This window comes from Hyperolius riggenbachi, chromosome 6 (genome assembly GCF_040937935.1).
Source record: "Hyperolius riggenbachi isolate aHypRig1 chromosome 6, aHypRig1.pri, whole genome shotgun sequence".
Lineage (NCBI taxonomy): Eukaryota > Metazoa > Chordata > Amphibia > Anura > Hyperoliidae > Hyperolius > Hyperolius riggenbachi.
The window spans coordinates 342841809-342867506 of record NC_090651.1 but is presented as its reverse complement, the minus strand read 5'-3'; the positions used below and the strand labels follow the sequence as shown (position 1 = coordinate 342867506).

Genomic DNA, 25698 nt, shown 5'->3' with positions numbered 1-25698 from the left:
AATAAAGTAAAATTTCTGTATACATGCAGCGCGAAAAATGTGGACAAACATGTTTTTGATGAAAAAAAACCCATTCAGTGTATATTTATTGGTTTGGGTAAAAGTTATAGCGTTTACAAACTATGGTGCAAAAAGTGAATTTTCCCATTTTTAAGCATCTCTGACTTTCCTGACTACCTGTCATGTTTCATGAGGTGCTAAAATTCCAGGATAGTATAAATACCCCCCAAATAACCCCATTTTGGAAAGAAGACATCCCAAAGTACTCACTAAGAGGCATGGTGAGTTCATAGAAGATATTATTTTTTGTCACAAGTTAGCGGAAAATGACAGTTTGTCACAAAAAAAAAAAAAAAAAAAAGGTTTCCATTTCTGCTAACTTGTAACCAAAAAAAATGAAATCTGCCATGGACTCAACATGCCCCTCAATGAATACCTTGAAGTGTCTATTTTTCAAAATGGGGTCATTTATGGGGTGTGTTTACTGTCCTGGCATTTTGGGGGGTGCGGAATTGTAAGCACCCCTGTAAAGCCTAAAGGTAGTCATTGCACTGTGGGCCCCTTAGCGCAGTTTGGCTGCAAAAAAGTGTCACACATATGGTATCGCCATACTCGGGAGAAGTAGTACAATGTGTTTTGGGGTGTATTTTTACACATACCCATGCTGGGTGGGAGAAATATCTCTGTAAATGACAATTTTTTGATTTTTTTTACACACAATTGTCCATTTACAGAGTTATTTCTCCCACTCAGCATGAGTATGTATAAAAATACACCCCAAAACACATTGTACTACTTCTCCCGAGTACGGCGATACCACATGTGTGGCACTTTTTTGCACCCTAACTGCGCTAAAGGGCCCAAAGTCCAATGAGTATCTTTAGGATTTCACAGGTCATTTTGCGGAATTTGATTTCCAGACTACTCCTCACGGTTTAGGGCCCCTAAAATGCCAGGGCAGTATAGGAACCCCACAAATGACGCCATTTTAGAAAGAAGACACCCCAAGGTACTCAATTAGGAGTATGGTGAGTTCATAGAAGATTTTACTTTTTGTCACAAGTTAGCGGAAAATGATTTTTATTGGGGTTTTTTTACCAAGTGTCATTTTCCGCTAACTTGTGACAAAAAATAAAATCTTCTATGAACTCACCATACTCCTAACGGAATACCTTGGGATGTCATCTTTGTAAAATGGGGTCATTTGTGGGGTTCCTCTACTGCCCTGGCATTTTAGGGGCCCTAAACCGTGAGGAGTAGTCTTGAAACCAAATGTTTCAAAATGACCTGTGAAATGCTAACGGTACTCATTGGACTCTGAGCCCCTTAGCGCAGTTAGGGTGCAAAAAAGTGCCACACATGTGGTATCGCCGTACTCGGGAGAAGTAGTACAATGTGTTTTGGGGTGTATTTTTACACATACCCATATTGGGTGGGAGAAATATCTCTGTAAATGACAATTTTTTGATTTCTTTACACACAATTGTCAATTTACAGAGATATTTCTCCCACCCAATATGGGTATGTGTAAAAATACACCCCAAAACACATAATACTACTTCTCCTGAGTACGGCGGTACCACATGTGTGGCACTTTTTTGCACCCTAACTGCGCTAAGGGGCCCAGAGTCCACTGAGTACCTTTATGATTTCACAGGTCATTTTGAGAAATTTGGTTTCAAGACTACTCCTCACGGTTTAGGGCCCCTAAAATGCCAGAGCAGTATAGGAACCCCACAAATGACCCCATTTTATAAAGAGGACATCCCAAGGTATTCCGTTAGGAGTATGGTGAGTTCATAGAAGATTTTATTTTTTGTCACAAGTTAGTGGAAAATGACACTTGGTAAAAAAAACCCAATAAAAATCATTTTCCGCTAACTTGTGACAAAAAGCTAAATCTTCTATGAACTCACCATACTCCTAATTGAGTACCTTGGGGTGTCTTCTTTCTAAAATGGGGTCATTTGTGGGGTTCCTATACTGCTCTGGCATTTTAGGGGCCCTAAACCGTGAGGAGTAGTCTTGAAACCAAATGTTTCAAAATGACCTGTGAAATGCTAAAGGTACTCATTGGACTCTGGGCCCCTTAGCGCAGTTAGACTGCAAAAAAGTGCCACACATGTGGTATCGCCGTACTCGGGAGAAGTTGTACAATGTGTTTTGGGGTGTATTTTTACACATACCCATATTGGGTGGGAGAAATATCTCTGTAAATGACAATTTTTTGATTTCTTTACACACAATTGTCAATTTACAGAGATATTTCTCCCACCCAATATGGGTATGTGTAAAAATACACCCCAAAACACATTATACTACTTCTCCTGAGTACGGCAATACCACATGTGTGGCACTTTTTTGCACCCTAACTGCGCTAAGGGGCCCAGAGTCCACTGAGTACCGTTTAGCATTTCACAGGTCATTTTGAAACATTTGGTTTCAAGACTCCTCCTCACGGTTTAGGGCCCCTAAAATGCCAGAGCAGTATAGGAACCCCACAAATGACCCCATTTTAGAAAGAAGACACCCCAAGGTACTTAATTAGGAGTATGGTGAGTTCATAGAAGATTTAGCTTTTTGTCACAAGTTAGCGGAAAATGATTTTTATTGGGGTTTTTTACCAAGTGTCATTTTCTACTAACTTGTGACAAAAAATAAAATCTTCTATGAACTCACTATACTCCTAACGGAATACCTTGGGATGTCCTCTTTGTAAAATGGGGTCATTTGTGGGGTTCCTATACTGCTCTGGCATTTTAGGGGCCCTAAACCGTGAGGAGTAGTCTTGAAACCAAATGTCTCAAAATGACCTGTGAAATGGTAACGGTACTCAGTGGACTCTGGGCCCCTTAGCGCAGTTAGGGTGCAAAAAAGTGCCACACATGTGGTATCGCCGTACTCAGGAGAAGTAGTACAATGTGTTTTGGGGTGTATTTTTACACATACCCATATTGGGTGGGAGAAATATCTCTGTAAATGGACAATTGTGTGTAAAGAAATCAAAAAATTGTCATTTACAGAGATATTTCTCCCACCCAATATGGGTATGTGTAAAAATACACCCCAAAACACATTGTACTACTTCTCCCGAGTACGGCGATACCACATGTGTGGCACTTTTTTGCACCCTAACTGCGCTAAGGGGCCCAGAGTCCAATGCGTACCGTTACCATTTCACAGGTCATTTTGAGAAATTTGGTTTCAAGACTACTCCTCACGGTTTAGGGCCCCTAAAATGCCAGAGCAGTATAGGAACCCCACAAATGACCCCATTTTACAAAGAGGACATCCCAAGGTATTCCGTTAGGAGTACGGTGAGTTCATAGATGATTTTATTTTTTGTCACAAGTTAGCGGAAAATGACACTTGGTAAAAAAAAACCAATAAAAATCATTTTCCGCTAACTTGTGACAAAAAGTAAAATCTTCTATGAACTCACCATACTCCTAACGGAATACCTTGGGATGTCCTCTTTGTAAAATGGGGTCATTTGTGGGGTTCCTATACTGCTCTGGCATTTTAGGGGCCCTAAACCGTGAGGAGTAGTCTTGAAATCAAATTTCTCAAAATGACCTGTGAAATGCTAACGGTACTCATTGGATTCTGGGCCCCTTAGCGCAGTTAGGGTGCAAAAAAGTGCCACACATGTGGTATTGCCGTACTCGGGAGAAGTAGTACAATGTGTTTTGGGGTGTATTTTTACACATACCCATATTGGATGGGAGAAAAATCTCTGTAAATGGACAATTGTGTGTAAAAAAATCAAAAAATTGTCATTTACAGAGTGATTTCTTCTACCCATCATGGGTATGTGTAAAAATACACCCTAAAACACATTGGTCTACTTCTCCCGGGTACGGCGATAGCACGTGTGGCACTTTTTTGCAGCCTAACTGCGCTAAGGGGCCCAACGTTCAATGACTACCTTTGGGCTTTACAGGGGTGCTCACAATTTAGCCCCCCCCCCCCCCCCACATGACAGGGCAGTTAACAAACCCCACAAATGACCCCATTTTAAAAATAAGACACCACAAAGTATTCCATGAGGGGCATGGTGAGTTTATAAAAAAAAATATTTTTTGTCACAAGTTAGCAGAAAAGGATACTTTGTGAAAAAAAAACAAAAAACAACAATTTATGCTAACTTGTGACAAAAAACAAAATCTTCTATGAACTCACCATGCACCTCACGGAATACTTTGGGGTGTCCTCTTTCCAAAATGGGGTCATTTGTGGGGTCTGTCCTGGCATTTTAGGGCCTCTGCAATCATTACATGTATGGCCAGTATTTCTGCTATACTCCTTATATTGGGCATACAGGTAGTGCATTCTGGGCTGAAAGGAAAAATGAACGGCAAACATCCCTTCATTCGCATCGATCAATGTGGATGAATAAATATCTGCCAAAAAATGTGAAACAAAAAGAAAAGAAAGGGACATAGGAGCTGCCACCCCAAAAATCCAAACCCACCAGCTCGTATGCCCAGGCAAACCTGATTTATTCATCCACATCGATCGATGTGAATGGAGAAATCATTGCTTGAGTTATTTTTTGATACAAAGTGCTTGCCAAAGCATATGAACCCCAACACCGCTCCTCGGCCCATATGCCTCAGCAAACGTATGTTTTTTACTGTGGAGGAGAAATCATGTCCTACAGCGCTGCATGCACTGATTTGGTGTAACCTGACAGAAGCGCAATGCTTCTGTCAGGATGCACCATCAGTGCTGCAGCTGATTGGTCGGTCGGTCGGTCGGTCTGGATAGAAAAAAAAAGAGAAGAAAAACGAAAAAACAAAACAAAAAGGAGGGGAAGGTGTCCGCCTGGACATAGGAGCTGCCACCCCAAAAATCCAAACCCACCAGCTCGTATGCCCAGGCAATCCTGATTTATTCATCCACATTGATTGATGTGAATGGAGAAATCATTGCTTGAGTTCTTTTTTGATACAAAGTGCTTGCCAAAGCATATGAATCCCCAACACCACACCTTGGCCCATATGCCTCGGCAAACGTATCTTTTTTACTGTGGAGGAGAAATCTCGTCCTACAGCGCTGCATGCACTGATTTTGTGTAACCTGACAGAAGCGCAATGCTTCTGTCAGGATGCACCATCAGTGCTGCAGCTGATTGGTCGGTCGGTCGGTCTGGATAGAAAAAAAGAGCGAAGAAAAACGAAAAAACAAAACAAAAAGGAGGGGAAGGTGTCTGCCTGGACATAGGAGCTGCCACCCCAAAAATCCAAACCCACCAGCTCGTATGCCCAGGCAATCCTGATTTATTCATCCACATTGATCGATGTGAATGGAGAAATCATTGCTTGAGTTCTTTTTTGATACAAAGTGCTTGCCAAAGCATATGAATCCCCAACACCACACCTTGGCCCATATGCCTCGGCAAACGTATCTTTTTTACTGTGGAGGAGAAATCTCGTCCTACAGCGCTGCATGCACCGATTTTGTGTAACCTGACAGAAGCGCAATGCTTCTGTCAGGATGCATCATCAGTGCTGCAGCTGATTGGTCGGTTGGAAAAAAAGAGAGAAGAAGGAAAAAAAAAAAAAAAAAAGCAAGCAAGCAGCAAAGCACTTCAATAACATTAACTTTTTAAACTTTATTAAATATGTTCAAACCAAACAATAACATTGGTAACCAAATATTAACTTTTTTGCTTACCTGTTTTTTTTTGTTTTTTTTTACCTGCGAGCTGAGGATAAACTTCTCCTCCCCCATGGGTCAATGTGCAAAGTGCAAATCGCACAGATATGTGGCGAAGTACATTATGCATTCTGTCCCAAGTGAAAGGAGAGGTTTCTGGCAGGCCAGTGTATTTGGATCTCTCAAAACCTGATGTTTGGGTTCACACTGCATACTGGCCTATCCGGTCGGTCGAGCCCGCCGCACCGTCTCGCCCAAAATAGATCTTCAGGGGATACCACAAGAGTAGCATTCGGCCTAGTAATTAACTGCGTCGCCGTACACTAACATGACTTCCGGGCCGACCCAAATTGCCGCAGAAGCCACGCAGTAACGTAGGCATGCACTAGCGTTAAGTCAAGCACTTCCGGCGTAGGGGGGGACCGCAAAGTGTGACTTTTGCTAGGCAATTTGCCCTAACGCATCGCGCCAGTGTGAAATAGCACTGAGAGACCCTTGTGTGCCTACTGCTGTGTCTGTAGTTCCCTAGGTTCTAAAAGTGTGACTTCTCGTGGTACCTCTCATAACACTCCCCTAGGCATAGGCCAGGCTGGTCAGGACAGGAGGGACAGTAAACAGGGGTGTCACGCCTTATTCCAGCCTTGCTGCAGACACGACATCTTTTTCTGGGGTTGCGTTGAGTTGGGGTACTGGGAATCGTGTAGGCGTAATGCCTTCCATGCAGCCGGCTAGTTGCATTTGGGGGTTGGGCTCTGGCACCTTCTGGATACAGGAGTGCCGAAACGATCTCTTCCTGGAATTGAAGGAAAGATCCAGTTCTCCCAGCCTTACTGTAGAGAACAAAGCTGTTGTACATCGCCAATTGAATTAAATACACAGACACTTTCTTATACCAGCGTCTGGTTTTCCGGGAAATTAAATAGGGCCCTAACATCTGGTCATTGAAGTCCACCCCTCCCATGTTGGCATTATAGTTGTGGACGGCGAGGGGCTTTTCAATGACCTCTGTTGCCCGTGTAATTTGTACTGTCGTGTCTGTGTGAATGGTAGACAGAAGGTAAACGTCCCTCTTGTCCTTCCATTTCACCGAGAGCAAGTCATCAGTACACAAGGCAGCCCTCTCCCCCCGCTGAAGTCTGGTGTTAACGAGCCGTTGGGGGAAGCCCCGGCGGCTAGGCCGCACGGTGCCACAGCATCGGATTCCTTCTAACTTTAAGTGCTGAAAGAGGGCCACACTTGTGTAAAAGTTGTCCACATAAAGATGGTACCCCTTCTGGAACAAGGGTGACACCAAGTCCCACACAATCTTTCCACTGCTCCCCAGGTAGTCAGGACATCCGACCGGCTCCAATTTTGAGTCTTTTCCCTCATAGACCCTAAAACGAGATGTATAGCCTGTGGCCCTATCACAGAGCTTATACAGTTTCACCCCATACCGGGCGCGCTTGCTTGGGATGTACTGTTTGATGCCAAGGCGCCCGGTAAAATGTACGAGGGACTCGTCTACACAGATGTTCTGTTCAGGGGTATAAGCATCTGCAAATGTGGATGACAGGTGGTCTATGAGGGGCCGAATTTTGTAGAGCCGGTCATAAGCTGGGTGGCCTCTTTCATGACAGGTGTCGTTGTCATTGAAATGCAGGAAGCGCAGGATGATCTCAAATCGCGCCCTGGACATGGCAGCAGAGAACACGGGCATGTTATGTATTGGGCGTGTAGACCAATAAGAGCGCAATACATTTTTTTTTGTAATACCCATGTTGAGGAGAAGGCCCAAAAAAATTTTAAGTTCGGAAACTTGGAGTGGTTTCCACCGAAAAGGCTGGGCGTGGCAGCTTGTCGGATTGGCGGTTATAAATTGTGTGGCATAACGGTTGGTCTCAGCCACAATTAAGTCAAGGAGATCCTGGGTGAGGAACAGTTCAAAAAAGTCTAGGGCCGATCCTAGTTCAACTGTCTCCACCTGGACTCCAGACTGGGCGGTGAAAGGGGGCAGTACGGGTGCGGCGGGATCAGGGGAATGCCAATCAGGGTTTGCCAGCACCTCTGGAAAACTAATGGGAGTACGGGCCCGTCTACTTGGTGGCTGCGAATCGGGTCTTAATTCACGTACCACCGAACCAGTTTCTACTTCCGGCCTGGTGTTCGCCACTTCACCAGGGTCTTCTACGGAAGTACTGGTGTTGAGAGGTCCAGGAGATGCTGCGCTGCTGGTGCATGCCTCACCAAGAAAAATCAGATCAGCGCCAGCATCACTCTGCTGCCCTTGAGACTGATCTTCCGCCACCTGCAGTCCAGTGACATGGGGTGTGGTACGCCTGGCTCTAGCCGGGACCTCAACCTCGTCATCGGAACTATCGGTCAGAGAGCCACTGCTGTCTACAGGATCGTACTCTGAACCAGAAGATTCGTCGAATAAGTCGACCCAATCATCCTCATCCGACTGGTCCATGTACCTGTAGATGTCTTCATTGGAAAACCTCTTTTTTGCCATGGTGGCCTGCTAAATTTAGGAGGTATTCCTCTGAGACTACCCAGGAAAAAGAGCACCTACCTAGCGAAATGGAGTACTTGAGAGGTAGAAAGCTGTGGTCACTGAGTTTTGATTAAAAAAAAAAAATCAAAACTGCTGTTTACAGTGCCACAGCTAGTGTACAGTGTTTTTTGCAGTGATCAGAAAAAATAAATTTCTGTCACTGCGGTGGGGCGGGCTGAACGCAGTGCAGGCGAACGATCAGGTCTGATCGGGCAAACACTGCGTTTTTTTGTGGATCCTAGTGACCCTAATATAGATCTGACTGTGATCACTAATGATCACTTACAGATACTATATAGTACCAATGCTGATTAGCGACAGTGATGACGCTAATTAGTGACTGTGGTGCAGTGGGCTGAGCACTAACTGACACTAACAACCCTTTTGCCTAGCTAACTGGCCTAACTGTTACCACTAGTGATACTAAAAAAGTGACAGTTTTCACTGATCACTGTTTTTAGATCACTAGGATAGTGACGGTGAGGGGGGGTTGGGGTTGGGGGATCAGAGAGCAATCACAAATAATCAAAAACAATCACGAGGCAATTACAACACAATTACAGCAATCTGCGCAATCAAAGCCAATCAAGGAGCAATTGAATCCAATAACACGACAATCAAAAACCAATTACGTGACAATCGAAGCCAATCACACGACAATCGATGCTAATCACAGGGCAATTGAGACAATCGAGACACAGGGCAAAACAGCCAATCAGAGGGCAATTGGCACAATCAAAACCAATCAGGGCAATTGAAGCCAATCACACGACAATCGAAAACCAATTACGTGACAATCGAAGCCAATCACACGACAATCGATGCCAATCACAGTACAATTGAGACAATTGTAGCCAAACAAAGCACAATCAAGCCTTACAGACAGGAGATAAGATACACAATGGCAGGGGGGAGAATATACGCAAGCAATGCACTAGTAAGGTGTGGGGAGGATCTGAGGGGGTGGGTGATCAGAAGCCCCTAAGGGGTAGTTGGGGGTCTGATCTGATGGATAGGAGTGACAGGTGGTGACAAGGGGTGATAGATGGGTTATTGACGGGTGATAAGTGGGTGTTTACAGCAGGGAAAAACAGATGCAACCAATGGACTGCTGATGTGATCGGGGGGGGGGTCTCGGGGGGATCTGAAAGGGTGGGTGATCAGAAGCCCCGGGGCAGTTGGAGGTCTGATCTGATGTGGGGCAGTGACAGGTGGTGACAAGGGATGATTGACAGGTGACTGATAGGTGATTGACAGCTGATCAGTGGGCGATTACAGGGAGATAGATAGTATACAGGGGGGGGTCAGGGGTGGGGGAGATCTGAAGGGGTGGGTGGGTGATCAGATACCCCTAAGGGGTAGTTGGGGGTCTAATCTGATGGATGGGAGTGACAGGTGTTGACAGGGGGTGATAGATGGGTTATTGATGGGTGATAAGTGGGTTTTTACAGGGAAAAAAAGATGTAAACAATGGACTGCTGATGTGATCAGGGGAGGGTCTCGGGGGGATCTGAAAGGGTGGGTGGGTGATCCGAAGTCCCTAAGGGGCAGTGGGGGGTCTGATCTGATGTGGGGCAGTGGCAGGTGGTGACAAGGGTTGATTGACAGGTGACTGATAGGTGATTGACAGCTGATCAGTGGGCTATTAGAGGGAGATAGAGATATGCAGTATACAGGGGGGGAGGGAGGGGGGGGGGAGATCTGAAGGGGTGGGGGGTGATCAGATAACCCTAAGGGGTAGTTGGGGGTCTGATCGGATTGATAGGAGTGACAGGTGGTGTCAGGGATTGATTGATGGGTGATATGGGGGGTGGTGAGGTCTGATCTGCGGGCTGCAGGGGGGTACAGGGGGGTGTCTGATGGGTGCTGCGGGTGATCGGGGGGTCTGTGGGGCTCCTAACAAGTGTGGTGCGTGACTCACTGTGCCTGCTCTCCTCGCCGGTGGTCGATCGCTAAGTGTGACCACCAGCGGGGAGGCAGGCAGTATAATACAGTTTGTTAGGTAAACAAACTGTATTATACGTTTTTAAGTGGCTATTTTGAAACGGTACAACCCGCCGGCGCTGCGGATTGGCCGGCGGGTTGTAGTCACAAGGGGGCGGCACCACGTGACACAGCGATCGCGCGGCTCCCGCCGCGCGATCGCTCATTAATTAACGAGAACCTGGCGACGCAGATGTGCGTGCCTGGTCCTCCAGGAGCCACTTTGCCGACGCGCGTTATGCGTGCGCGGTCGGCAAGTGGTTAAAGGACACCTGAGGTGAAAATAAATTAATGAAATAAACAATTGTATTTATCTTCCGTCTCCTAAAATGACTTTTTAAGATATTTCACAATTTTATTTTATGTTTAAATAAATCTACGTTTTAAGTTTAAACTGTTTTATTGTCTTTGCTCAATGACACATTCGTTAAAGTATGCCAGAGCTAAAATCTATGAACTATTGACCCTTTTTATCTCTTTTCTGCTCTCAGAAGCCATTTTCTGCTAGAAAAGTGTTTTATAGTTGAAATTTCTTATCAGTGAGGGTCACACTGTAGTCACTTTCTGTCTAGTCAGGGCTGAGTCAGCCACTTACATACCTGATATTTAACTCTTTCAGGCAGAGAAAGAAAAAAAAAGGAACACAGCATAGTTATTTGTGTGCCAGGCACTGTACATACACGTCTATCTCATCATGTCACCTCGGGTATCCTTTAACCATTTTAGCCTTTGACATATCTACTACCTCCAAAAGGCTACTGTTGCACGCTCCCGTGCCACCGCCCGTTAGCCTGGAGATCAATGAATGGGAACGCTGTTCCCATTCATTGATCTAAGTCCCCGTTAGAAAGACTGACGGCTTCTATTAGAAGCCACAATCTTTCTGAAGAAAAAAAAAGTTTCACGTCCTCCCTTCACTTCTTGTAAGCGAGAGCACTCGCTTACAGGAAGAAAAAAAATTGACTGAAGCCATCTTGTGGCCAAATAGTAAAACTACATCTGCATACATTTTTTTAAATAAACCAGCAAACAATTACATTTTCAATTAACTGTTTACTTCCCACACTTCCAAAAATACCCAAATGAAATTTTTAATAAAAAAAATTACAATTACAAAGAAAAAACAATAGTTACCTAAGGGTCTGAACTTTTTTTAATATGCATGTCAAGAGGGTATATTACTATTATTTTTTTAAATTATAAGCTTGTAAATAGTGATGGATGCAAAATTGAAAAAAATGCACCTTTATTTCCAAATAAATTATTGCCAGCATACATTGTGCTAGGAACATAATTTAAATGGCATAATAACTGGAACAAATGGGCAAATAAAATATGTGGGTTTTAATTATGGTAACATGTACTATTTTAAAGCTATGCTGGCCAAAAACTGAGAAGAAATTATTTTTTTCCATTTTTTTCTTAATATTCCCTTAAAATGCATTTAGAAAAAAATTATTCTTAGCAAAATGTAACACCCAAAGAAAGCCTAATTGGTGGCGGAAAAAACAAGATATAGATCAATTCATCGTGATAAGTAGTGATAAAGTTATTGGTGAATGAATGGGATGGGAAAATTGCTCAGATGCATAAGGTGAAAAAAGACCGAAGGCTGAACTGGTTAAGGCCTCTTGGCCAAGGCTCTCCTCCCCTTTTGTCTCACAATGCTGTGTACATGTGTGCATGTGTGTACATATCTTCTCTGTAGTTGATTTGTTCACTGCTTCAGTGGTAAGGCCCAATTCACATTAGCATTTTTTTACAGAACCGGACATACGGATCCGGCCATCTGGATCCGGTGAAAACGGTCTGTTTTACAGCCAGTGTGTTGTAAAATGTCCGTTTTCATTGGTTCCTATATGCTGCAAAACCTTCTGTTTCCGTTCCACTGAGCGAAACGGTCTGGAAAATTGAGTCCTGCAGCATTTTTTGGTACGCTCAGCGGAGCGGACCACGGAACTGTATGGCTGGGCCTTGACCACCATTGTCTTGTATAAACTTCTGTATTTTTTATTTGTATTTTTATACCATGTATGCGGTTGTACAGCGCCACGGAAGATGCTGGCGCTATATAAATCAATTATAATATAGGGGAAATACAGATGATCATACAAAGGGTGGTCCTCTTGATAGATTTTTTTTTTTTGCAGGCAATCAGACATTAAGTTAGCCCAAGAACTGTATTTTTTTTTTTTTTTTGCAATGCTTATTTTGTTGATACAAAAAATTGTATTTTCAATTCAATGTGGACATTCATTGAGAGCAAACAGGGAGAAAATGAATACAAGTATGAGAACTGAGGAAATAATAATATTTTCAATTATCATTTGAAAGAAAAAGAAATTAAAATTAATTAAAAGATTGAATCAGCAAAATTGATTTAAATATTTGCAACCCAGCCTTACATTTTATTCTTTAATTCTGTAAAGGGGCCATGAGCAGACGGTGTGGTATGCATTTCAGTACACCCATGAATGCTTGGATTTTACCCCCTCGCTCACTGCCCGTAAAGTAAAGTTCTCTGCCCCCCCCCAGTCCGGCCACAGTAAATTGCATTGGGGCCCCAGCTTTCAGCTGGGACCCCGGAATTCCTTTCCTGCACTGAGCACAATGATGTGCTGCTCGTGCACAGATAGGCTGAGAGGAGGATGACGGAAGCCGGTGCATGCGCAGACCACATGACCCGACTTCCGCTTCCAGGGTCACAGCGCGACTTTGTTGAGAGTCGCCGGCCCCAATGCAGTTTACACTGGCCAGGGAGGGGCGGGGGGAGCATTATAACATGGGTGGGTTCATGTATTTGTGGGTATGCTTAAAGAGAACCTGAACTGAAAATAAAAAGTCAAAATAACCATACACAGGTCATACTTACCTCCAGTGTAGTCTACTCCTCAATCTCTTTCTCCTCTCCTGCGTCCTGTTTGTCCACTGTGATCAATGGATTTCTCCGTCCTCCATTTTAAACATGGCCATTACCCCATAACAGCTTCCTGTTCAGCACACTGTTAAACTGTAATATCACCCACTTGAGCCATAGGGAAACATGGGCATTACCTTGCACATTCAGTTTTAACTGACAGCTGCTGATGTATAACTGACAGCAACTGGTATATTTCAGTTCTGACAAAATATTGTCAGAACTGGAAGGGATCACTGTAAGAAGAAAATGGTGAGCTTCTGAGAGGAACTGACAGTGAGGTAAGTATGTAATATTCATTTTCAGCTACGTCATGTGTTTATTTTAAATAATTTTCCTCGCTTCCGGTTCCCTTTAAGTGCACACCCACGCAGTCTGCACAGGGTCCCTTTAACATTGATCGAAGATGACCAGTTGCGTACACCGTACATGCATTTTATCTAATTGAAATTGAAACATAATCAATAATCTATATATATAGAATCGTGTGTGTGTGTGTGTGTGTGTGTGCGCGCGTGCGTGCGTGCGTGCGTGTGTGCCGCGATCACTCGAAAACGGCTTGACCGATTTGAACGAAACTTGGTATACAGATCCCTTACTACCTGGGATGATATGTTCTGGGGGTCTCGCGTCCCCCCTGCACACCTGGGCGGAGCTACAAACAGCAAATCAGATTTCACCCATTCAAGTCAATGGAAAAATGTAAAAGACTGCCATTCTCACAGTAATCAAGCCAGAGTCCCCACACTTGGCACAGTTGGTCACTTGGTAACAGGGGTTACGAATCCAGGAAAAGTGGGAGGAGCATAAAACAGCCAATCAAATTTCAGCCATTCATTTTAAATGGGAAAATGTAAACTGCAACCATTCTTAGACTGTTAATCGCAGGGTTCTCAAACTTGCCACCCTTGGTCACTGGGTGAATGCGATTAAGATTCAAGAAAGTGGGTGGAGCCTACAACAGCCAATCAAAATTCACCTATTGATTTTCAAGGGGAATATTTAAACTGCTGCCATTCTTCCACTGTTAATGGCAGAGGCTTCAAACTTGTTACAGTTGGTCATTGGGTGACTGGGGTCCAAATTCACTAAAGGGGCGGGGCCACCTACAGCCAATCAGATTTCCTTGGTGGATAAGCTGCTTCCATTCACACATTTTTGATGCCAGGAACCTGAAAGCTCACAAACTTGGTCACTGGGTGACTGTGTGTCAAGGTTACAAAAAGTGGGTGGAGCTAAAAACAAATTTCACTGGAAAATATAAACTGCAGCCATTCTTACACTGTTAATGGCAGGGCTCTCAAACTTTGCACAGTTGGTCACTAGGTGAATGAGATTAAGATTTTGGAAGGTGGGTGGAGCCTACAAAAGCCAATAAAAATTCAGCTTTTGATTTTCAAAGGGAATATTTAAGCTGCTACCATTCTTATACTGTTAATAGCAAATGCCTCAAACCTGATACAGCCAGTCATTGGGTGATTAGGGTTCAAATTCAGAAAGGGGGCGGAGCCACAAACAGCCATACTTGTTTATTTTTCAATGGGAATATACAAAGTATTGATACCAAGGACCCCAAAGCTGATAAACATGATAACTGAGTGACTGTATGTCAAGGTTAGAAAAAGTGGCCGGTGCCAACAACTAAATTTTTAACATGGCAGGGTTCCCAAACTTTACACAATTGGCCACTGGGTGACTGGGATGAATATTCAGAAATGTGGGTGGAGCCTACAACAGCCAATCAAAATTGACCTATTGATTTTCAAGGGGAATATTTACATTGCTACCATTCTTACACTGTTAATGGCAGAGGCCTCAAACCTGATACAGTCAGTTATTGGGTGACTGGTGTCCAAATTCACTAAAGGGGTGGAGCCACAAACAGCCAATCAGATTTCTTAGATTGATTTCAGCCGTTTGCTTATTGGCAGGTTTCTCAAACGTGACACAGTTGGCCACTGGGTGACTGGGACTATTATTCAGGAAAGTGGGTGGAGCCTACAGCAGCCAATCAAAATTTACCTTTTGATTTTCAAGGGGAATATTTACATTGGCGCTATTCATACACTCTTAATGGCAGAGGCCTCAAATCTGGTACAGTCAGTCACTGGGAGACTGGGGTTTAAATTCTGAAGGGAGCGGGCTAAACACAGCCAATCAGATTTGTTTAATTTCAATGGTAAAATGCAACTTATTTATGCCAAGGACCCCAAAGCTCATAAACATGGTCATTGAGTGACTGTATGTTAAGGTTAGAAATAGTGGGGGGAGCCAAAAACAACTAACTTTTTACATTGGAAAATATAAACGGCAGCTTTTCTTACACTGTTAATGGCAGGGTTCTCAAACTTCCCACAGTTGATCACTGGGTGACTGGGATTAATATTCAAAAAAGTAGGTGGAGCCTACAAGAGCCAATCAAAATTCACCTACTGATTTTCAAGGGGAATATTGAGATTGCAGCCATTCTTACACTGTTAATGGCACAGGCCTCAAACCTGCTACAGTCAGTTGTTAAGTGTCTGGGGTTCAAATTCCGTAAAGGGGCGGAGCCAAACACAGCCAATCAGATTTTTTTGCTGCATAAACTGCTTCCATTAGCAGAATTTTGATGCCAGGAACCCAAAAGCTCACAAACTTGATCACTGAGTGACTGTGTGTCAAGGTTACAAAAACTGGGTGGAGTCAAAAACAGATTTTTCTAGGAAATTGTAAACTGCAGCCTTTCTTCACTGTTAATGGCAGGGTTCTCAAACTTTGCACAGCTGGTTACTGGGTGACTGGGATTAATATTCAGAAAAGTGGGTGGAGCCTAAAAATGCCAATCAAAAATCACATTTCGCTTTTCAAGGAGAATATTAAAATTGCTACCATTCTTGCACTGTTAATGGCACAAGCCTCAAACCTGGTACAGTTGGTCATTGGGTCACTGGGGTTCAAATTCAGAAAAGGGGACAGAGCCACAAACAGTCAATCAGATTTGTTTCATTTCATGGAAAGTACAAATTATCGATGCCAAGGACCCCAAAGCTCACACAATTGGTCATTGAGTGACTGTGTGTCCAGGTTACAAAAAGTGGGCGGAACCAAAACCAAATTTCACTGGGAAAATATAAACTGCAGCCATTCTTACACTGTTAATGGCAGGGTTCTCAAACTTTGCCCAGATAATAATAATTGCAGTATTTGTATAGCGCCTTTCTCCTGTCGGACTCAAAGCGCTTGCGAAACTTGGTCACTGGGTGACTGGGATTAATATTCAGAAAAGTGGGTGGAGCCTACAAAAGTGAATCAAACATCACCTATTGCTTTTCAAGGGAAATATTTAATTGCTGCTATTCCTGCACTGTTAATGGCACAGGCCTCAAACCTGGTACAGTTGGTCATTGGGGTTCAAATTCAGAAAGGGGGTGGAGCCACAAACAGCTAATCATATTTTTTAATTTCAATGCAAATTATTGATACCAAAGACCGCAAAGCTCACAAACTTGGTCATTGAGTAATTGTGTGTTAGGGTTTGAAAAAATGGGCGGAGCCAACACCAGCCAAATACATACCCGGGCAACGCAGGGCAATCAGCTAGTAATATTATAAAAATGTATGGCACAATTTTGGAGGGGGTTGTGTGTCCATTGTTTGTTTTTAGTGGGAATACATTTGTCTGCAGACTAATATCTCACTGTATTTTAAGAATCTATTGTTATTATTGATTATTGAACAACATATTCCATGGCACTGTACAAAGTAAGAAACAAACATGGGGTAAATAATAATACAGAAAATGGGATACACCAATATACAAAATACAGAGTTGGTGCAAAGTACAGAATTGGTAATGACAGAGACAGAATTAATATGAATAAATGTGTAACAAAATCCAAAACACAAAAGGTCTAGAGAGCCCTGCCCTTGCCAGCTTACAATCTTAAGCAAGAAATGATTTGAAGTGTTCAAAATTAACAATTTATACAGTTGCCTTAATTTACTTAAAGAGACTCTGTAACAAAATGTTCAGCCTTATTTCTTCTATCCTATAAGTTCCTATACCTGTTCTAATGTGCTCTGTGTTACTGCAGCCTTTTCTAGTTGCACAGTGGCTGTGTTATCTCTGTTATATGATCTAATCTTCTCTCTTCTGTCGGCTGAGGCTGGAATGTGTGGAATGTGCTGCACTGCTTGTCATTGGCAGAAGCTATACACCCTCTTCAAGCTCTGTAAGAGTCAGACACTGAGCTACTCTCAAGCCTATCACACTCTAGTTAGAAGCCATGTCTTTTGTTTGTAAACACTACCTAAAAATGGCAATTACAAGCCAGGATTGCAGCAGAGAGTGGCAGAAACAGCACAGAGGGGCCCAGGAGAGCATAATGAATAGAATGGTATGCTTTTTATTGTAAGAATTTTAGAGTACAGATTCTCTTTAAGACATTACCAAAAATCGAAGGCCTAATACACAGTGATGTAGCAACAGGGATTGTAGAGGTTGCGACTACACAGTCCAAGCCCTTGGACCAGAGGAGCCCTCTACTCTTAAGATTCTTGGATGTGAGACTCGCATCCAGCACTTAAAGCTGCTGCTGCGATTGTGCGCACGTCTGCCACCTGTGCACCTGCCCAATAGTAAGTGATTGCTGCAGCAATCATTCATAAAGTTAAAGAAAAAAAAAAGTTTTAAAAGTTAAAGTGACAGTGTCAAATTATTTTTTTTTGTTTGTTTTTGCTGTAGTGAAATGTAAACCTCTACCTAATGAATTAACCCCTTTGTGTCATCTATAATTGGCCTTAAGATTTGTGGAAACCTCTAATGGCTGTCACCCATAGCGATTGGATGCGATCACTATGTCGACAGCTTGGGGATCCAACGCTGTATAGATGCACTGCTAGGCTGTTGCCTAGCACTGCATCTGTACAGCACTGGGGTCCCCAATCTGTGCACTCTAGTGATTGCTTGTCACTGCAAAGGCACAGGCTGAGCTTCAGGGGATGAAGGGGGTCACCCCGAAACATGTGGTGTTACTGCTGAAAATTTCATAAACGTAAGTTTATTGAGCCAATTGAGTGCCTCCTTCATATTTATTGTAATATAATTTATGGGCTAACTTTCTGCTACTTCAAAAGAAAGTGACAATGGACATTGTTGTTAATACTTTTTTTTTTTTTTTTAGATTCTCCCCAAGTGCCTAACCTTCATGTTCCTCACTTCATGGTTGAAGGGGTACATTCTAATATCACATGCTCTGTACAACACACTTGTGGTACTGACCCTCCTTCTCTGAGCTGGAATAGACCTGGCAAACCACAGAGACTGGTTTCATATCTTGGTGGTGGATCCTGGAGGGAAACGTCAGTGCTCATGTATGTTCCTTCCCATGAAGATAATGGAACCGTAATACAGTGCATGGCTACCTATCACAATGGGATAACATCACAAAAGGCAATCACCCTCAACATTAAACGTAAGTGCACTACACCAAAGTGTACCCGAGGTGACATGATGAGATAAACGTGTGTGTGTGCAGTGCCAAACATATTAATAACTAGGCTGTGCTCCTTTCTTTCTGTTACTGCCTAAAAGAGTTAACCTTCAGGCATGCAAGTGGCACCTTCTTTCTTGTCTGACCCTTGTCAGATTATAGCCTAATGCTTCATACACACTTGAGATAAAAGTCTTTGGAAAAGGCAAGATCACAGACCAATGTTACCCCCTTCCATGTAGTATGAGAGCCATACTCTACACAGTCTATTCTATGGAGCTGAACAGCACATCAGAAAAAAATCTTTGCAAGATGCTGCACACACAGATGCTGTACACATGCAACAGATCAGTATCTGCAAAAGATCTCTTCCTGCAAAAGATCCATTCCTGCAAAATGCATTCATAGTCTATGAGATCTGCAGATCCTCATACACACCTTGTTTAACAGACTTCATCTGCATATCTGGCAATCATCTGCAGATCTGAAAATCCATCCTGGTGGATCTGCAGATGATCTGCAGATGATTGCCTGTTAAACTAGGTGTGTATGATGATCTGCAGATCTCATAGACTATGAATGCATTTTGCAGGAATGGATCTTTTGCAAGAACAGATCTTTTGCAGATAATGATCTTTTGAGTGTGTACAGCATCTGTGTGTGCAGCATCTTGCAAATATTTTATCTGATGGGGAGTGCAGCTCCATAGAATAGACTGTGTAGGTATGGCTCTCATACTACATGGAAGGGGGTAAAATTGGTCTGTGATCTTGCCTTTTCCAAAGACTTTTATCTCAAGTGTGTATGCAGCATAAGTCTCTCTGATAAGGAGTTACAGTGATAAAACTTTTTAGGGTAGAGAACAACTTTTCAGAGCAGGGGATAGATAAAAAGGTCAATAGTTCATATATTTATCGAGACAATAAAACATTAAGGGCTTGATTCCCTATGCGGTGCGAACCTACTTAGCACGTCTAAAGTCTTTAGACGTGCTAACTAGGGTGCTAAGTAGGTTAGCACCGGATTTCTCAATCAGATTGCACGCTAAGTACCGCGTGCAAAGTTTTGCGCGCGCAATGTCCTATGCGCGCGCTAAGTCCCATAGGCTTAAATGGGCACTTCGCGTGGAGCGCCCTGCGCTCTGTGCAGTGCGCGCGTAAAGTTTTACACGCATAAAGTTTTGCGCGCGAAAAGCTTGTTTAGACGTGCTAAGGGGGTTTTCACAGGCGTGCTAACAGTTAGCACCGCTTTGCTAATCAAGCCCTAAATCTACTACATTTTAAACATAAAATAAAACCATGGGATATCCCCCCCCAAAAAATGTTCACAGTAGGAGGATAGATACTACTGTCTATTTATCACTTTATTCTCACCTTGGATTCATTTTAAGAAACTTACATTTCTTCTCCTAACCTCCTAACTTACACACACACACACACACACACACACACACACACACACACACACACACACACACACACACACACACACACACACACACACACACACACACACACACACACACACACACACACACACACACACACACACACACACACACACACACACACACACACACACACACACACACACACACACACACACACACACACACACACACACACACTGGAGTAGAAGACAAAGATCGAGGCACCGCTTCTTTAAAATCCCTTTATTCCGGTTGGGGAAATAGCAGGTACATAGCAGTGGGGGTAACAGATGCCTGACAGCTGTTTCGCTGGATTAGACCAGCTTCTTCAGAAGCAGATTGTACACACACACACACACACACACACACACACACACACACACTTGTGAACAAGCCTTTACAAAAAAAAAAAAAAGCTGCAGTGTATGGTTTATGATAACAGCTCAGGGACTCAGTAGGTCATTTTTGACCATCTGAACACTCATAGTGATCAGGGCTGGATTTGTACTTTCCCTTGATCATCAGGACACAGCAGATGCAGCAGAGAACTGTCTCATTGCACACCGGGAAGTAAGGGAGATGCACAGAACTCTGGAATTCAGGCTGTGTGTGCAGCAAAGCAAGGCGGCTTTATTATCTTTCCCAAGTCCTGCCGCCCTCCTGCTTTTTCAGCGCCCAAGGCCATGGCCTTTGTGGCCTTTCTAGAAATCCATCCCTGACAGCGATAGCTGTAGTGATTAATAGCTGCTTTTTATACATAAACACATCCATGCATGCTTTTTCAAATAGTTACCTATCAAATAAATCAGGAAATATGTTTTATAAAATATCCTCATAACATGAAAAGATGTTGATATTGTGCAATTATTGTTTATTAACACAAAAACAGTTGTGCCCTCTCCTTCCAAGTCTTATAAACTCCTTGATTTTATAAATCTCAAGGTGATGGGAGTCTTTGCTTTAAGGATCACTACTACAAAAATGTGTAAAATTTAAAAGACGTGTATTAGTCGTACATTTGTCCCAGAGTGAAATGCAATATAAATGACTTTTTCCTATATTCTTGTCACTTACCATCTGTTCACAGGGGATTCTCAGGAGTTTTTTTATTTTCAAAAGCATTCCGTGGATTGCTGGTGCACACTCCAACTGCCAGAATAGTGCACACTTGAGGACCCTGGCCTTCCAATCAGGCCTGGAATTACGTCACAGGAGCCTATAGGCACAGATGTCATGGCATCCTAAACTTCGCCCTCCATGAACCTACAAACACCCACCAAACCGCACCACAAGTGTGCTGGCTGGCCCAGCAGTCACTTCTCCATTATTTTCCTTGCCCGTTATAGGTAGCTACACGTACCCCTTAGTATTAGGAAGCCAGAGGTGCCTTCAGTATTAAGTAGCTTGAGGTGCTCCTGACTGGGGGAGATCTCGTCAGTGGAATGCAGAGAGCAGGGTGAGTAACCTCTCATTACACTCTCATCAGGACTCTACATAGGGAAGGAGGGAGAGAGGCACTTAGGGAAGGGACTGAGCCGCCTTTCCATCATCAGGCACCTGTAGGCACGTGCCTACAGTGCCTTATGGTAAATCCAGGCCTGCTTCCAGCACCATTGTAAAGGTCCTTTCCAAGGAGTGCTTTTGAAAATTCTAAAAACAATAATGCCAAAATCCCCCACAAGAAAAAGTGCTAGTCCAAAATCTGTCAGAGTTTTGCTAGCTAATGTAAGTAACTGGCAGTAGGGCTTAACGGACCAGAAACAGGAAGTGGTAGAGCGAGCTGGCTCTTATCCCCCGCCGCTGTGGTATCGGGATTACTTGAAATACAGAGATCGGGATTACAGCAAGTATTTGGGCAGCTAGATGTAACCTCTATTAACCTCTTGACGACCAGCTAACGCAGATTGGCGTAAACTGGTCGTCTGCGGGTTACCATGGAAACGGCCTTTCCATGTCAGTTCACGGAGGGTGTCTCCGTGAACAGCCGGAGAGCCGCCGATCGCAGCTCTCCGGCAAAATGTAAACAGGCGGGGAAGAAATCCCCGCTGTTTACATCATACGGCGCTGCTGCGCAGCAGCGCCGTAAGGCAGATCGGCGATCCCCGGCCTCTGATTGGCCGGGGATCGCCGGCATATGATAGGCTTAAGCCTATCCTTCAATGCGCAGGACGGAACTCCGTCCTGCGCATTACGGAGAGAGGGAGGGAGGGAGGTAAGGAGGAAGAGGGCGGAAATGGCTGCAGAGGGGGGCTTTGAGAAGCCCCCCCCCCCCGCAAAACGCAGATGGCCGGCGGCGATCAGACCCCCCCAGCAGGACATCCCCCTAGTGGGGAAAAAAGGGGGGTAGTCTGATCGCCCTGCTGCACTCCTGATCGGTGCTGCGGGCTGTAGAGCCCCCGCAGCACCGATCAGTGAAAAATCCATTGGTCGGCAAGTGGTTAAGGTACTGTACTGTCATCTGCTTACATCTCGAGTGGGCTTGCATAGCCTGGGGCAAGTTCCACACCCTTTTTTGGGCGGAGGTACTATACACATTTTCTCCTTCATCATTGGGTCTGAGCCGACCCCACCTCTAGCAGCAACACATTCATCCACACAAGCGCAAACTTTTTCCTTTTTTAATGTAAGTAACAGCCACATAGGAAAAACAATAATTTAAAGTGTATTTTATTCTGAGATAATGCAAAATACACATGTATTTTTAATTTTAAAAATGTTTTCATGAGTTGTCCTATAAGTAAAGTCTCTCCTCCTATTACAACACAGCTTTGTTTCAGTGTTTTGAAAAATGAGCTTTTCCCCATCACTGTGCCCCTCAAAAAGGGGTGGGGGGGGGACACTTATGGTGGATATGCAATTTGTCAGGGTAAACAATTGAAAGAGGTCAGTTATTACCTTGTTCCAATTATTATTATTATTTTTTTCTATTATTTTTCCATTTTATTTATAAACTGTAATTGTGCTCGGTAGCACTGTGCAGATGTAGAAAAATGTAGACAGTAGTATGTGACAATACAATAGTGCATGTGATTTTAATGTGGAGATCAGACAATACAGTTTTATAAGTACATACAGTATGTAAGTAATACAAAGCGCAATATCAGTGCTAAGCAGACACATTTATAGAAACAAACACAGTTAGGGTTGGGGCACACTAGATTTGTTTTGGCAGCATTTTGGATTGCTGATAATCGCTGGCAATTTCCCCCAAAAATGCTTTGCCAATGTATTCTAATGGGGTTGAACCCACTAGTGCGATCGTGATTAGGAAAATCGCTTTCGCAGGACATACAGCATGTTTGTCGCATTTGCACTCACGGACGGAAATCAGGACACCCGGTGAGTAAAACTTTACTTTATTTACAGGTACAAAAGTACAAATCGCTAAAATCAGATGCGTTGTACAGCTTCAAATCGCTACCAATCACAAACACGAAATGCTTAGGAATCACTGCACGTGGCGCTCGTGTGATTTAAAAGCGCTGCAGGGATTCCTAGTGCGCCCCAGGCCTAATGGAGGGCTCTACTTTGATAAGCTTACAATCTACAAACTTTTTTTTATCATAGGTTAAAAGGGAAAAGAAAAGGAATGATATTGGCCTCAATTCTGGTAAGGTTTTCGAGCAAATTACCGCATGTATGGTAATTTACCGCAATTCTGGTAGATTTTAGTCTTGTTTAACCACATGCAGTAAATTATGCTGTAATGTGTGCGGTAGTTTGCATTAATTTTACCGAAAATCGCTATTCTCATGGAGATTAGGGTGCATGTTAGCACATCATTTACCGATCAGTTTAAAGGGACTCCGAGCAGTGCAGAAACTATGGAAAGATGCATACCATTTTGAAGCTCTCTTTCTCCTCTTTCCAAGGATATATAAACTGCCACCCTATGCCTTTTAGTTTTCGCTATCTTCGCGATCGAAATCACGGCCGCCACGATGTCAATAGCATGCAACCCCCAAGCTAAAGCAGGAAGTGATCACAGAAAATCAGAGCTCGGTAAATTTGTCAGCTAATTAAACTGATCACATGCTTCCCCATGAGTTCTCCTAGACAGGAGTGTTCCTACAGATGACATAAGTAGTGTTGGTGTTCAATTTTGTGATCCTGCATTCGAAAACAAGAAATTCTGCCAATCACCAGCCTTCAGCACCTGAAGCAGTGGACAGGGTCACGGGGAATTCGCTCACCTGCGGTTGACGTCATGCTCGGAAGCATCGGAGTCACATGAAGCGCGACGTGGACCACTGCCACCCCGTGTCACTGTCCACTAGCCCACCAGCTGGGGGTGCTGAAGTGTGGTATTTGGCATACTTTGGGTTTTCAAATGCAGCATGCCGACTTCAAACACCAACACTAGACACTAGATATAAATATATATATATATATATATATATATATATATATATATATATATATATATATATATATAAATCATATGTGGCCTCCATATTTATTTCCTTGTAAACAATGCCAGTTGCCTGGCAATCCTCTTGATCTTCTGCCATACGTAATGTTAATACCCTGGCTAACAAGCATATGGCTAATCTAGTAAAACCTGAGTCAGCTGAGTCAGAGTACCTGATCTGCATATGCTTGTTCAGAGTCTATGGATAAAAGTATTAGAGGCAGAGGATCAGCAGGATGCCACCTAACTGGTATTGCTTAAAAGGAAATAAATAAGGCAAACTTCTTTTCACTCTTACTTCGTGTTCCCTTTAAAGCTTAATGTTTTACCACAAACTGCATTTTCATGGCGTGTAATTATTTCTTTGCAATTGTAAATCTTGGTATTGATGAGTTCTCTATTTGCATACAGTTGGACAAGAATCAGGAGATACTGAAGCCGGTGAAGAAAAGCCAAATGAGGAAGATACTGAAACCGGTGGTGAAAAGTCACATGATGAAGATACTGAAGCCGGTGATGAAAAGTCAAATGATGAAGAAGGTGCAGATGAAAGGCTCCCCAGTCTCTATCTAGTTGCCCTCATCTGCCTTCCTGTTTTCCCAGTGGCTTTCTACTTGTACTGGAGGTAGAGCATCTTCACTTTTGTACCAATAGCCTTGCAGCTAAGAAAGAATTAAACTATAAAAAAAAGCCTCAGTGGTAGCAATGGGGTTCACTTACAAATAATAGAGAACTATGGACATCATTGGACAGCATGCTGTAAGTGATCCAGTAAGGTCCGGTTCACACTGACTTAAAGAGACTCTGAAGTCTCAATTTTTCCATGTTTTTAAAATGTAAACCTCTTCAGCATTATAGCCTAAATTAAACGGCTGCAATCCCGCTGCAAAACGAGGGTTTAATCGTAGTGAAAACGACCTGAAAAGTTCCACGACTTTGCAGGTTGCAGATTAAGCTGCCCTGGCTCTGCCTCTCCGCAATCAATCTCCGCGGATCTCCGCCCCCTCCCTGCCCCTCCCAGACTGAGGAAGACTGAGAGGGGCAGGAGGAGGTGGCGATCCGCAGAGATTGTTTACGGAGGAGGCAGAGCTACAGCATAAAGCTCCGCCTCTTCAAGGAAATGAAGCCCTGCAAGCTTTGCAGGGCTTTTTCTGCATGAAAAAACTCTCATTTTGCGGCGGGATTGCGGGGGTTTAATTTAAAGGAGACCCGAGGTGACATGATGAGATAGACATGTTTATGTACAGTGCCTACCACACAAATAGCTATGCTGTGTTCCTTTTTTTT

At 43.5% G+C, this 25698-nt stretch overlaps 1 protein-coding gene across 1 annotated transcript in view; it reads left to right on the top strand.

Moving 5' to 3' along the window:
* Positions 1-25040, top strand: part of LOC137522233 (myeloid cell surface antigen CD33-like) — a 35834-nt gene extending 10794 nt beyond the window's left edge. Inside the window, exons 3-4 of the mRNA XM_068242264.1 lie at positions 18263-18553; positions 24823-25040. Of these exons, the coding sequence (XP_068098365.1) occupies positions 18263-18553; positions 24823-25040 (509 nt within the window). The remainder of the gene's footprint in view (positions 1-18262; positions 18554-24822) is intronic.
* Positions 25041-25698: the final 658 nt, after the last annotated feature.